Here is a 12543-nt window from a genome sequence, read left to right as displayed (position 1 = left end):
GGACTACGTTTGTATGAAAAGGCGATTTCGTGTGGGTCCTCCACTTTCGTCTTAAGTGATGCTGATGAGATGCATTTTACGCCAATTAGCGCTTAAAGCTCTGGTTTCCTAGGAGAGCGCTAGCGGTGCCGTCATATAAGTAGCGCCTGGCCGTAATACAGTGGTTGAATGACGTCACTATAACGTTGTCTATGTAAACAAAATGGCGCGGTTTCCTAGAGGGCGGTGGTTGAAGGAAACATTATTTTTGCGTCCGTAATATTACGACCGCTATATTACGGCACCGCTTTTCTAGGAAACCAGAGCTTTAAGGATGACTCACGCTAGACTGGGCCGGGGCCAGGACGGAGCTACCGGCGCTTCGTTTTCTATGGAAGGCACCACGTGATCACCGATCAGCCGTCATAGAAAATGACGTCTCGGAAGCCGCGGTTCGGTCTAGAGTGAGTCATCCTTTACGCTTTTACCTGTCTACAAATACTTTTACGCAGCTTACCGAAAACGAGGGCATAAACCTTCTTGTCTACCAACTCATTAATATTTCAATTTTTCTCCCTAAAGACATGTAAGGTGAATTACTAAAGTAAATGACAAGTACATGAGCTAAATTACTAAAGTAAACATAAACATGACATTTGAACATTTTAAACAATATCGAATGTAATACCAAAATAAAATAGCTCCAAGGGCGCAAGGGTCCACACTAGCGTCTTTTGAGCGTTGTCATCTAGTAGGCGCTATGGAAAATGGCGTTGCTGCGCAGTAGCCAATCTTGCGTCGAACAGCAGCCATAGAGTTGACTAGTCGCCGACGCTCGAGAAACACTTAGTGGCTCTAAACAACTAATATCATCGGTGGAGGAGCGTGCCGTGCATCAAATTTTAAATTACCTACCCAAAACGGGACGGGAAGTAAAACCGGACTTAGGCCGCAGCCATACGTAAATATTTGTTCCTGGATCATGTGTTTTATGAATTTAAGTACTTACCAATTTAAATATTATTGTTTCGTCTTAGTGCACACAACATCTTACATCTGTGTACTTTAACGTAACATTCGAATGGCGACTGCAGCTGCGTTACTGCTGCAGAATTCCTGATGCAGCTTTGCTGCCGCAGGAAATGTGCAATGCCAGTATCAGAGGGCCTACCGCAAACCACGTTTGACGTGTTGCCTCTTTGTCGCATTTGCAAATATGTACATAAGTGTGACAGGGAGGAAACACGTCGAACGTGGTTCGCGGTAGGCCCTCAGTTACCTCGATAAAGGATGACGGATTCAACGTCAATATCCAAATGTCACCTTAAAGGTGACGTTCGAAAGGTGGCTGCAGATTCATTACTGTGGCTACATTTTTGCTGCAGCTTTGACGCAGGCGCTGTCCCTGAATGAGTTACAGCTTGAACGTTTAAATCGCGGCAGTAATGCATCTGGAAGGTACTCATTATATTAACAAAATTCTACAGTAATGTCGCAAGAGTGATGTCACTGTAACCACGACGTCGTCTGCGGGAAATAATGATTGATGAAAACTAGGAGTACCCTATGTCCATCCCCAGGCCCCAAACTATGTCCATACCAAATTCCATCCAAATCGGTTCAGCGGTTCAAGCGTGAAGAGGTAACAGTTTAAGGTAGACGCCCGAATGCTCGTCTGTCCCTGAACATGTCATCTTTAAACTTAGACGTGTCATCTATTGTGCATTAACACGTCGGGCATTAGGATGTTTACATTGGTATAACAAGGATAACTCCATATGGTTTTTGTATTAACTAAACATCAAAAAAAAATTCGTTGAAAGCCATAAAACTCCGCTAACCCTTTGACCGCCAAATACGGCAACTGACGCACGGGCTACAGTCCAATATCAACCTTCTTATATTCCGATAAGGTACACGATACCCCGCGCACGATAGGCATGGCGTTAAAATCGTTAAATTTTGGACTCGGGTATGTCCTTAAACTACGTCCAAAAGAGAGGTATGGGCATTGTGAATGTCATCTCGCGTTGTGTGGTAGGGCACAGCACAGCAGATGTTATTCCAGATCTAGATCAGAGCCCAACTGAGGACCTTACAGAAAACCGCAGCGAATAACACTAGACTCTACTCATAATGTTGTGTTCCCGTCTACGAAGACTGCTTACCGTCAGGCCGGCCGTATGCTTGGTTACCACCAACACAGTATTTTAAAAAAAATAAAAAATCACCACGCAACTTTTTTACTAAGCGTCTGCGATACTCGCAAGTGGTATACTGATAAATTTATATACACATATCATGTGGAAACACTGGAAACATGGTAAGAAAACGCGAAAACTACTTTTTTTCATGAGCTTTCAATGGGGTAAATTTGGCTTCTAGGGCAATAAAAGACGATATCAGAATTCGTTCTTTGTATAAATGTCCGTTTATTAATTCCGTAATCTGTTCCTTAAAATTAGTACTAAGTTAAACCCTTTTCCAGGCAAGCAGGTAATAATAATAATAATAATAAGCCGATGTTTTGTAAATTTTAATTTACCGATACACCCGTATGCCTACTTTGTGTTATCTGAGATTGTACAAATAAGTACTGCTATTTTGAAAACATATGCGTGTAACTACATAATAAATCTTAAAACATAATTGTAATTTTGTTTTTTTTTTGTTGGTATTTCATTCAGCTTGCATTTGTATCGCTATCTCCTTGAGTTTTCTTCTATGAATCTTTGTGGATGCTGTTTGTGGTATCGTGTCCAAGAATATGACTCCTCCTCTTAGCTGTTTTGAGTCTGCCAGATTATCTGTGAAAGAAAATACATGAATATGTATTATAATTGTGTTGCTTTTCTTTGCCCTCTTTAAAGTTAAAGAAAAGAGGGAGAGATAATTTTTACGAGGTACTTTATATGGAAATGCAATTCGGTTTCATTTTACTCGCGCGTGTAAAGTGCCTACTACTATTTTTGTTGCAATCTATCGTTTTTCGATGAAGGAAAATACAGCGAGAAAACCGGCCTAATCACAATAAGGCCTTGTTTTGCCCCTGGGTTGGAACTTGCGAAATTAAATGGCAGGCCCTGTTGTAAAAACTATTGCCTGAGCCAATTCTTAAAAGGTTTAGATTACTACAGCAGACCTGGAGCTTTTAAGCTGCAACCAGGAGTAAGCTGACGAGAATTAATTCATAATTTCAGGCGTTAATAATTCCAGTACTGGGAATGGGTTTCCGCCCCTTCATTCTCTATAGATCCAACCAGTAGAGCCAAGATGGATCTAGTGAGATTTTTTTTATTCATTAGATCCAACTTCGGGCCGATGGATCTAACGAGAACTTTTTTAGTAATAGATCCAGTTTATATGACAAATGGATCTAGTGGTACTTGGCGACCAAATGTAATCACGTCGTCTACCTTCTTAAAGGCTTTCTCTGTCTACATCCAATTGGATTATGTCACACGAGAACCTTTCAATCATCGAGCATAATTATTACGCGAAAAAAGGGCACATCAATATATACCTCTCACTATTTGTTTAACATCTTCCGCAGTAATATCAGAACCTGGACACCTCACGACACAAGCTACCGGTAATTCCCCGCATTTCGGGTCCGGTATACCGGTCACAGCCACGTCTAGTACCCCTGGGAGTTGACGGATTGTGATCTCCAGTTCCACTGGGGAGATCTGTGGAACACAAAAAGAACACTGTCATACATCCCTGTCTGATTTTGTGTTGAATATTTTTATCATGTCGAAGATCCAATACTTTAGTACTAATAATATCAAGATGTTTGATCAAGATACGTTTTCCAGGATTTTATTGAACGTGTGATGAGTGTGATATTTAGTTTCTGACTTTCTGATCAACGTGAAGTGCTAAGTAAGTGAAGTGCTCACACTTTGTGAAACTTAAAAACGCACAAATTTAAAATGTTAGTTCACGTAATATGAGTATAAGGTAACGTCCTAGTACTTGGCATGCTAATGCACAATAGTTGATAACCTTTTATTACCTCTATTACTAATTACATTACTCGTAGTTTAAATTACATGTACTGCGACATTGATGAGCATTCGGACACCTCTGCACCTTACTGTGGTTTATTTTACCTCGACTTACATTTTGTATACTTAAAACTGTTTTATTACTCCTTTCTGAATATACTTACTTGGTAACTCATATACTTAAGCAGCAATTTGATTCTTTCCACGAAGAAAAAGTTGTAGTTTTCATCCCTATAGAACACATCGCCTGTCTTGAACCACTGGTCTTCAGTAAATGTCTCTTCTGTCGCTTCGGGGTTGTTGTAGTAAAACTTGATCATGCCAGGGCCTTTTAACCATAGCTCCCCATTTCTGTTAGGCTCATAGATATCTTCTTGGGTCTCGACGTCTATTAACTGGAATTTAAAAGGTAATTTTCAGAAAAAAACTTCATAAAATTTTCATGTTTTTATATATTTACCTATCATCTATACCAAATTTTAACTAAATTGTTTCAACGGTTTAAGGGTAAAGTTTTTTTTTTTATATTTTACCTATATATTTTTACTTCAGAATGGAAATAAAAATACAAGTATTTATTTATGCTAGAATACGTTACAATTAGGTCTTAATCTTCTGGTGTCAATCTTCTTCTTCTTCCTTGCGTTGTCCCGGCATTTTGCCACGGCTCGTGGGAGCTTGGGGTCCGCTTGACAACTAATCCCGAGAATTGTTGTAGGCACTTTTTTTTTTCGAAAACGACTGCCATCTGACCTTCCAACCCAGAGGGTAAACTAGGCCTTATTGGGATTGGTCCGGTTTCCTCACGATGTTTTCCTTCACCGAGAAGCGGCTGGTCAAATCGATCAAATGATATTTCGTACATAAAGTCAGAAAACTCGTTGGTACGAGCCGGGGTTTGAACCCGCGGCCTCCGGTTTGAAAGTCGCACGCTCTTACCGCTAGGCTACCAGCGTTTCCATGTTTTGACGTTTATAATATCTTTAATTTCGTGCTAGCCTGTAATTATACCTAATCTTTGTATCCTCTCTGAGGAAACCTGTAACTAGCTTCTCGGATACAATACATATCTATGTTAATCTAGTTTCATTTACTTAGGCTGTTGATTTCCCGCATAAAATAAAATAAATAAAATACACTGTAAAATAAATAATAAATAATTATACGTGGAAACTCACTCTGTACTGTAAACAGCCGATGGGTTTCCCAGTGGGGGCGAAGCCAGGAGGGTTTGTACCGTCATCTATGAATGCTATTGTTGTTATCTCGCTCATGCCGTACACATTCAGGACCTCGGTGTGGGGAATTATGTTCTAAAATTAATCAGATAGGCTATACTGTCTGGTTATTAGGCCTCCTGATAACATATATATCACATTTTTCTTAGGTAAGTCTCAACTACTGAAAAATAAATATCTTAAAATTATGATATATTAATAACATTTCAAATGGCAGTCGTCCGAGATACCTAGTATTTGTGTTTAGTAGCAAACGTAAAAACTCAATCTAAACACTAATCAATATGTAAACATGCCCTTAATCAAGTATATACACTCGTTGGGGTCCTCCTCCTCCAAAATGGATAGCTGAAATTGTCTTTTAACCTTGGTCCACAAAGTAGATACCTAATAAGTACTACGTACAGAATTCTCACTGTGACGTCACGAAACATGTTGTCCGAATCCCATTCCTAAAGCATGATGGCTCCTCTACACGATAGCCCAGCGCTGGACCAGCGAGATGGCCATGCGATGGTTATGGCTCCTCTACACAATGGCCCAACGTTGGAATGGCCCTGGCACAATGGCCCATGCACTATGGCATAGGCCACGTTTAGATCCGTATGCACCATCGTTGGCCCACTGCCTTTGACGTGCGGACGAAAAACACCGTCGCTATCGTCATCCCGCCGCACCATAAGCCATCCGACACTCCTCGACTACCCTCTCTACACGCTGGCCCATCTTAGTAAGCCAGCATGATGGCCCATCGTGTAGAGGAGCCATGACACGTTCTCTTTCTCACTCGGAGCGAACCGATCCGACATACCTCAATACCATTGACTGTGGTTCGGTGAGGATAATACCTTAACGTCCGTAATTAAGTTGGCCGGTACAGCGCTTCCTCCCAGCATCAGAGTCTCGAGGCAGCTGAAGTCACACTGCTCATGTTCACCAGGGGTCATGAGTGTGTTCATGAACGTCGGACTTAGTACCGTGAAGGTAGGCTGAAAGACAATAACTACTTGTGAACATCTCGGATAACCTGTCGCTAAAGACTGATTCCTGTAAAAATTGTGTGTATTCTAACGGTTTTCGGTAAGAAAATAGAATGATCAAAATTTGCCCCAAAAGCTAAGCGACAAATAAAATTCTGGTACAAAATAAACTTTGATCAATCATAGCCCAAGTTCCCTACGATATTTTAGTTTCTTATCCAAGTGGCAACGATTTTTTACTAACAAACTTTTTTACACAAACTTTGTCGATGCTCCAAAATTTGAATGGTCCAAAATTTGCTAGTGAAATTTTAACGTACACTGTAGGAAATTGAGTTGGTATTTTGTTCAAATTGAATACAATAAAACAAAGGCAACTCGGTTCCAATTAAACATAATTTAAATTTCACCGAACTTAGTGTAGGACTGTGAGACTTAGAAGGCTATAAATCGTGTCATTCACGAAGACGGTTGTCTTGACTCGTATTGGCATGTTATTAAAGTTTAGATTTGACAAATCTGTGCGTCATCTTGGATGATACGACCTAAAGATTGCTGTTGGACAACAACAAGAACAACGTACAAACCTTGTAAGTGTTGATGAGATCATAAGCGTGCTGCTGCGTTAACGTCTGCGATGTCTGCAGCCTCGTGTATCGCAGGATTGGCGACATCAGGAAGTTGATGAGCGCCGTCAGCCACTGCAGCGGTGATCCGATCATTATCATCTTCGTGGGATGTGGGAACTGTGTGTGTCGAATCCTTAAGAATAAATGAAAATTGAGGCCATAATACGGGTAATAATAATGCGATATAATACAAAACTATACAGTGTGTATTTTTGATATAACCGAGAACTTAAACAAGACGTAGGTTGTAGTTCTATAAAATAATTCTGAAAGTTTATTTTTAAATTAGTCTTAACTACCAGAGCATAATTAACATTTTTTTTTCCCAGTGGCAATGTATTTCGTATATCATGGCCACTTGTGGCAGTTGTGTCGTCGCGTCATTAATGCGATGCAACGTTTTGGATTAAAACAAAGTAGTGATACATTACTTGCTGAATTATTTTATATGGAAAATTTAAAGTCGACCATTTTGAATAAAACCTATGAAAGTGTAAACACATGGATAAACATACCTCATTTTGGTATGTATGTATGTCATTATGCATATTATCTTACTTAATATACATATCCTTCACAATCTGATTGCTGCTGAATTTATAATTGTAATCCCAAATAAATAATTCAATATTTTTACTACTTACCAGAGATAAGGTAAAGATATCGACAAATTCTTATGAGTTGCGGCAGCGCCTTTGGGCAATCCGGTGGTTCCACTAGTGGCAATCAACAGTGCGACGGTGTCATCCGGGTCGAAATCTGTAGGCCTGCACAAAAAACATAATCATCACTTTAGCTTTTTGTCACCCACTGCTGAGCATCTCTCTTCATGTACGCCACTTATGCCAGTCTAGAACCAGTAGTGTATCCCGATCTTCCGAATGTTGACCAACCAACGAACCGACGCCAGGCATATCTTTAAGCCGAAAGAAAACACGAATGAAATAAAAGGTTCTAGTGTCGCCGGTGTTGTATTTTAATAATGTCATACAGAGATTTTGTTATTTGAATTTAAAGCTATTTGGAGCGTTGTTGGTGGCCGGGTTTAAACCTCGGCTCGTACCAATGAGATTTTCGTATCAACGATATTTCGTACATAATGAACTGATATTTACACTGGTAAATAAATTTGCGTCTTGTCCTCACTCACTTATTCTTGTTGGGATGTTCTTGTTCTGTGTCTTTTTCGCAGTCGCTTTTCGGAGAAGGAAAACATCGCGAGGGAACCGGACTAATCCCAAGAAGGCCTAGCTTACCCTCTGGGTTGGAAGTTCAGATGGCAATCGCTTTCGTAAAAACTAGTACCCACGCTAATTCTGGAGATAAGTTGCCAAGCGAACCCTAGGCTCCCATGAGCCGTGACAAAATGCCGGGACAACGCGAGGAATATGATAATACAACTTCGCAATTTCCGAAAGTAGTTTAAGTCTATCAATCAATGTATACGTACCGAGGGTTTTGTTACATCCTAAAACTACGTAAGAATGGCTCAAATATTCGGGGTTTTAATTTTCGGGAACACAAGAAGTATTTTTTTGTCTGTGTATGACCTTAATAGAACTTATAGCGCTGGGTAGGTACTATAACTTACACCATCTTTTGCAAAGTATCTTATTTATAACGATGGGGGTATCTGAGAGGGACGATTATAGAGACAGCTTATGCGTTGACAGCATTCCGCGCTCCTAGGGAAGGTCCACCATATAGCTTGCCCCATAGTTGTCTCCAAGTGATTGTTGTCTCCAGGTTCGTTAATTAAGTATTGCTGCATTTCTTATCACTACTCCTAGATACCCCTCTAATGGTTTTAAATTGATTGGGATAGAAAACTCACTTGAATTCCTCAACAGGGCTATTATCTCCATACGTTTCCAAAAACTCAGGAAAGCTACAGAGATAATCCCCTTTGTCGAAGGTGACTATGAAGGCATCTGACTCGATTCCGTTCAGAGCTAACTGCACGTCTGGGGCTCGGTCGCTCTGGCAGAAGATTACCTTTGGCCTTGACACATCAAAGGTGCCTTGGAGTTCCTCTAAAATAGATAAGTTTATGCATTAGGTTAGGAACCATATAATAAGATGGCAACACTAGAGAAATTAAGTCAGTTCTAGAGATTGTGTTCTTAAAACTGCCATCAAACGAAGTGGGCAAGGGCTGGACACTAGTACATTGTGGTGGTAATTGATGGCCAATATGAGTATAGGGTCAAATAAACCCAGCGGTGACTAAATAGATATTTAGATTAAGTAGACGATTCCCGGTGTGATAATTAACTCTATTTCAAAGTTAAATATAAATCTGTGTTTGATATTAGTAATTGATCACTCCATAGTCCATATGAGTAAAAGTAGTTGAATTTTTATTCCCGCCTGCCAGATTTCCCAAAAGTTGTATCAAAATAATTAAAATGTGCATACTCACTAACACCCAAAGTTCTGTCAATAGCAGACGCTATGACCCCGAGGTACAACGCTGCATAGAACGGCATGGCCAGGTCGATGTGGTTGGGAGCCATGAGGATCATGACGTCCCCATGTTGAAGACCGAGTTTTTTGAGGGCGATGGCGCAGCGCACTGATCTCTCGAGGGTAGAACCACTGGTTTCGGATTCGTCTGTCGCTCCATCAATCTAAAATACCGTAAGTTAATCAACGTGAAATGAAAAAAATTAAAAAAAAATAATTCTTCATTGAATAAGAATATACATATTTGATCATAATTGGCATGTTAGTAGGCTTACGAAAAACCTCTTTTATTATAATTTAAGATAGTGATATCTAACTTTAGCGTCATGTTACGAAGAGAGTTAGCTTCTGGTAGCGGAAAGAGAGGTGTTAAGGAAGATCCTGGGACCTATCAAGAGAGATGACGGCACCCGGAGGATCCGTAAGAATGCCGAAATCGAGAAGTTAGTGGCCGAACCCGAATCATCATCGAAACAAAATGCCAGAGACTTCGCCGGTTCGGCCATTTACTGAGGATGGGTGAGGATCGGGGTGTTAAGAGAGCTTATTTGGGACGACCGACTGGTCGCCGTCCAGTGGGTCGGCCCAGATACCGCTGGAGCGACAATGTACAGGCGGGTCTGTGCCAACTCAAAGTCGATAACTGGCAGGAAGTGGCACAGGATCGGGACGGGTGTCGTTCTCTCGTTTTGGAGGCCAAGACCCTCTTTGAATCACTGCGCCACAATAGTTAGTTAGTTTGCGTCACGTCACGTTCGAAACGTCAGGCCAAATAACAAAAGCAAGTGCACGCGATTAAGTCCCGTTTCAGTAGTAATTGCGAGTGAAAATCACATCGCTCATAGTACGAGTATAACCTACTACCCCTACTTAGTACTTTACAGCACATCCTTACCACGCAATTAGTATAACACGTAATAAAAGGTTTATCTCTTTCCAAAATAACCTTCTGAACCACACTGCTTTTACTACACATTTTAAGAGCTTAGGAGTTTGCGCTCTAGTGAGTGAGGTCATTTAAAGTGGTTTAAAATCTGAGGTGTGTATAGAGGCATCGAGCTAGCAGGCTAGCCTAGCCGAGAAGACTCTTGTAAGAAACTCAGACTCCAATACTGTTTAGGTCACCAAGCCGACCTCGTTAATTAGTTCCATTAGTATAATTTTAATGCGATGTGAAAGGATCAGATGCAAATTATCTATAGACTAATATTTACTTGCATAACGAAGTCCGGTGCATCCTTAAAGCTTTGCAGCAGGATTTTTCCAAGATGGTGGCGGTCGGTCGGAATCCCAGATTCAGCTACGATTCGGGAAGTGAGGTCGTTCATAAACCAATGGACTGAGTCGTTGACCCTCCTCCGTGGATACATTCTGTAGTAAAATTCAAATAATACAGTCTCCTTATTGGCGTACTCGTATTGATAGGATGATTTTAATAGGTACAGAGTTTTCAATATCAGAGCCAATATCAGAGTCTGTAATAGGTTAAGAGCTATTCTCAGCAATCTTTGTTTAATTAAGCAAAAAATGCCATATAACATACTTCGTTTATTGTATATAGCTTTGGCTGACTCCATAATTGGCTATGGTATATCCAGTTATGGGCGTACTTATAAAACTTATTTACAGCGAATTCATAAAATACAAGTTAGAATATTAAAAACCATAGTTCCGCTAAAAAATAAACAACAATTTAGAAATAATTATGAGAACTTGTTTAATTACTGTAGAGTGCTCAGTGTATATGATAAGGCTAAAAATAAATGGATGTAATTTTAGAATACAAGCATCGTTTGGGAGAGCTGAATAGATACTATAGACCAAAGAACATTCGCAGACTATCCTATGAACCTAACTTCATAACATATGTACAAATAAGAATGAGTATGGTAATAGGTTATGGTTATGGTCCTCTTATATACCAAAAACTCTGAACAGCTTTCCCTCCGATATAATTGATAACATAATTAATAAACCCAATAATATTAAAGCTGTTGTTAAGAGGGCACTGATAGATTTAAATGTGAAAAGACTCACTAACATTTAATTTTGTAATTTGTTAATATAATCTAAATGTAAATCTTTAAAACGTGAGATTAGTACTAAGTATATATTTTTTTGTAATTGTTTGTGGAAGTAAACAGTTTAATTTTTTTTTTAGAGTGTCATTGTTCTCGTAGTTTCTTTGGGCCCTCTTTTGATGGTGTTTCTATAGAAACAACAATGGTGCCATCTACCATTTGACGTGAACTTCCAGTTACGTCTATGGCACTAACCGAACATGGGCGCGAAATTTAAAATCATTCGAACGGTTGTAAGTATAAAATTTTGAAAGCGGGCCATCTTAGGAACAGGGCCATCTTTTGTGGAGGTACCTCACTCCAAAGTATATTTTGATGGTGACTTTGGTCGAAACGCCCATGATACCGATAAGTTATTTTCGTAATAACGATTTCCGGATTCCGACAAATTGTACCGGGTTCATTAAAATTCATAAGTGTTTGAAAGTTGTTTTCCTTATATCCAGAATCGTGGTGTTGATGCCTCAGAACTCAGAACAAAAGCTTTCTCTTATAGCTTCTTCCTTCACTGACCTATTTTTTTTTATACTACGTCGGTGGCAAACAAGCATACGGCCCGCCTGATGGTAAGCAGTCTCCGCAGCCTATTTAGATTAACAATCCGTGTATTATGCTCCTGTTTTAAAATATTGATGTCAGGATGATTAGTTTATTTGTGTTAATTTTAATTTATTTGTAGTTTTAGCTTATTTAAGTTATTTTATATTTATGTTATTTAAGTTAGTTTGTAATTAGTTTTATGTTTAGCTATATTTTAGTCTGTGTAATCTGTATTCCAAACTAACTTAAACTCTAAATAATAAAGTACTATTACATTGATGTCAGTAGCCAATTATAGCCCCCAGTATCGTAAAGATTCAGACACCTTAGAAAAATCCAACTATACTTACATTGAAACTTCGGTACTTATACCTTCTTGAAACTTACGTTAAAATCAATTCAATCTGAAGTTGCTTAGAATATTACACCAAAACTCAGCAAAAAGTTGACAATATGATTACGTCCAGTTCGTAGACCGATTATGTTGTATCTAAGGAAACTAGTCACAATAATACTTCCGACCTTATAGGTAATATGGCTCTAAGAGCGTGTACATAATGGTGTAGCTATTGTTTCCTAAAAGAGCGTTGCCATAGAATGCGATTTGAAATGAAATTCAA

The 12543-nt window shown here is 39.5% G+C and overlaps 1 protein-coding gene across 2 annotated transcripts; it reads right to left on the bottom strand.

Annotated features, from left to right (window-relative positions):
- Positions 1–2634: 2634 nt before the first annotated feature.
- LOC133528981 (luciferin 4-monooxygenase-like) lies at positions 2635–12434 on the bottom strand. Of its 2 annotated transcripts, none has more exons than XM_061866524.1 (11): positions 12311–12434; positions 10517–10673; positions 9259–9466; positions 8671–8869; positions 7481–7603; positions 6795–6969; positions 6076–6216; positions 5168–5302; positions 4154–4384; positions 3503–3668; positions 2635–2786 (listed from the first exon to the last, which is right to left on the bottom strand). In XM_061866524.1, the coding sequence occupies exons 2-11, from the start codon at positions 10670–10672 to the stop codon at positions 2659–2661; spliced, it is 1662 nt and encodes a 553-aa protein (XP_061722508.1). In that variant the 5' UTR covers position 10673; positions 12311–12434; the 3' UTR covers positions 2635–2658. The 2 variants fall into 2 exon arrangements, with proteins under 2 accessions (XP_061722508.1, XP_061722507.1); XM_061866523.1 differs by having other exon boundaries at positions 12274–12428.
- Positions 12435–12543: the final 109 nt, after the last annotated feature.

The sequence above is a fragment of the Cydia pomonella genome, chromosome 20 (genome assembly GCF_033807575.1).
Source record: "Cydia pomonella isolate Wapato2018A chromosome 20, ilCydPomo1, whole genome shotgun sequence".
NCBI lineage: Eukaryota > Metazoa > Arthropoda > Insecta > Lepidoptera > Tortricidae > Cydia > Cydia pomonella.
This window is presented reverse-complemented; position numbering and strand designations above follow the sequence as displayed.

What these genes read in the sequence shown, in the direction of transcription:
- LOC133528981 (XM_061866524.1), bottom strand. Translation starts at nt 10,672, where the DNA reads ATGTATCCACGGAGGAGGGTCAACGACTCAGTCCATTGGTTTATGAAC. An exon ending in CACCGGACTTCGTTATGCAA is followed by an intron (nt 9,467 to 10,516) that starts GTAAATATTAGT and finishes ACGGTATTTTAG; the next exon opens with ATTGATGGAGCGACAGACGA. An exon ending in ACTTAATTACGGACGTTAAG is followed by an intron (nt 5,303 to 6,075) that starts GTATTATCCTCA and finishes GATTAATTTTAG; the next exon opens with AACATAATTCCCCACACCGA.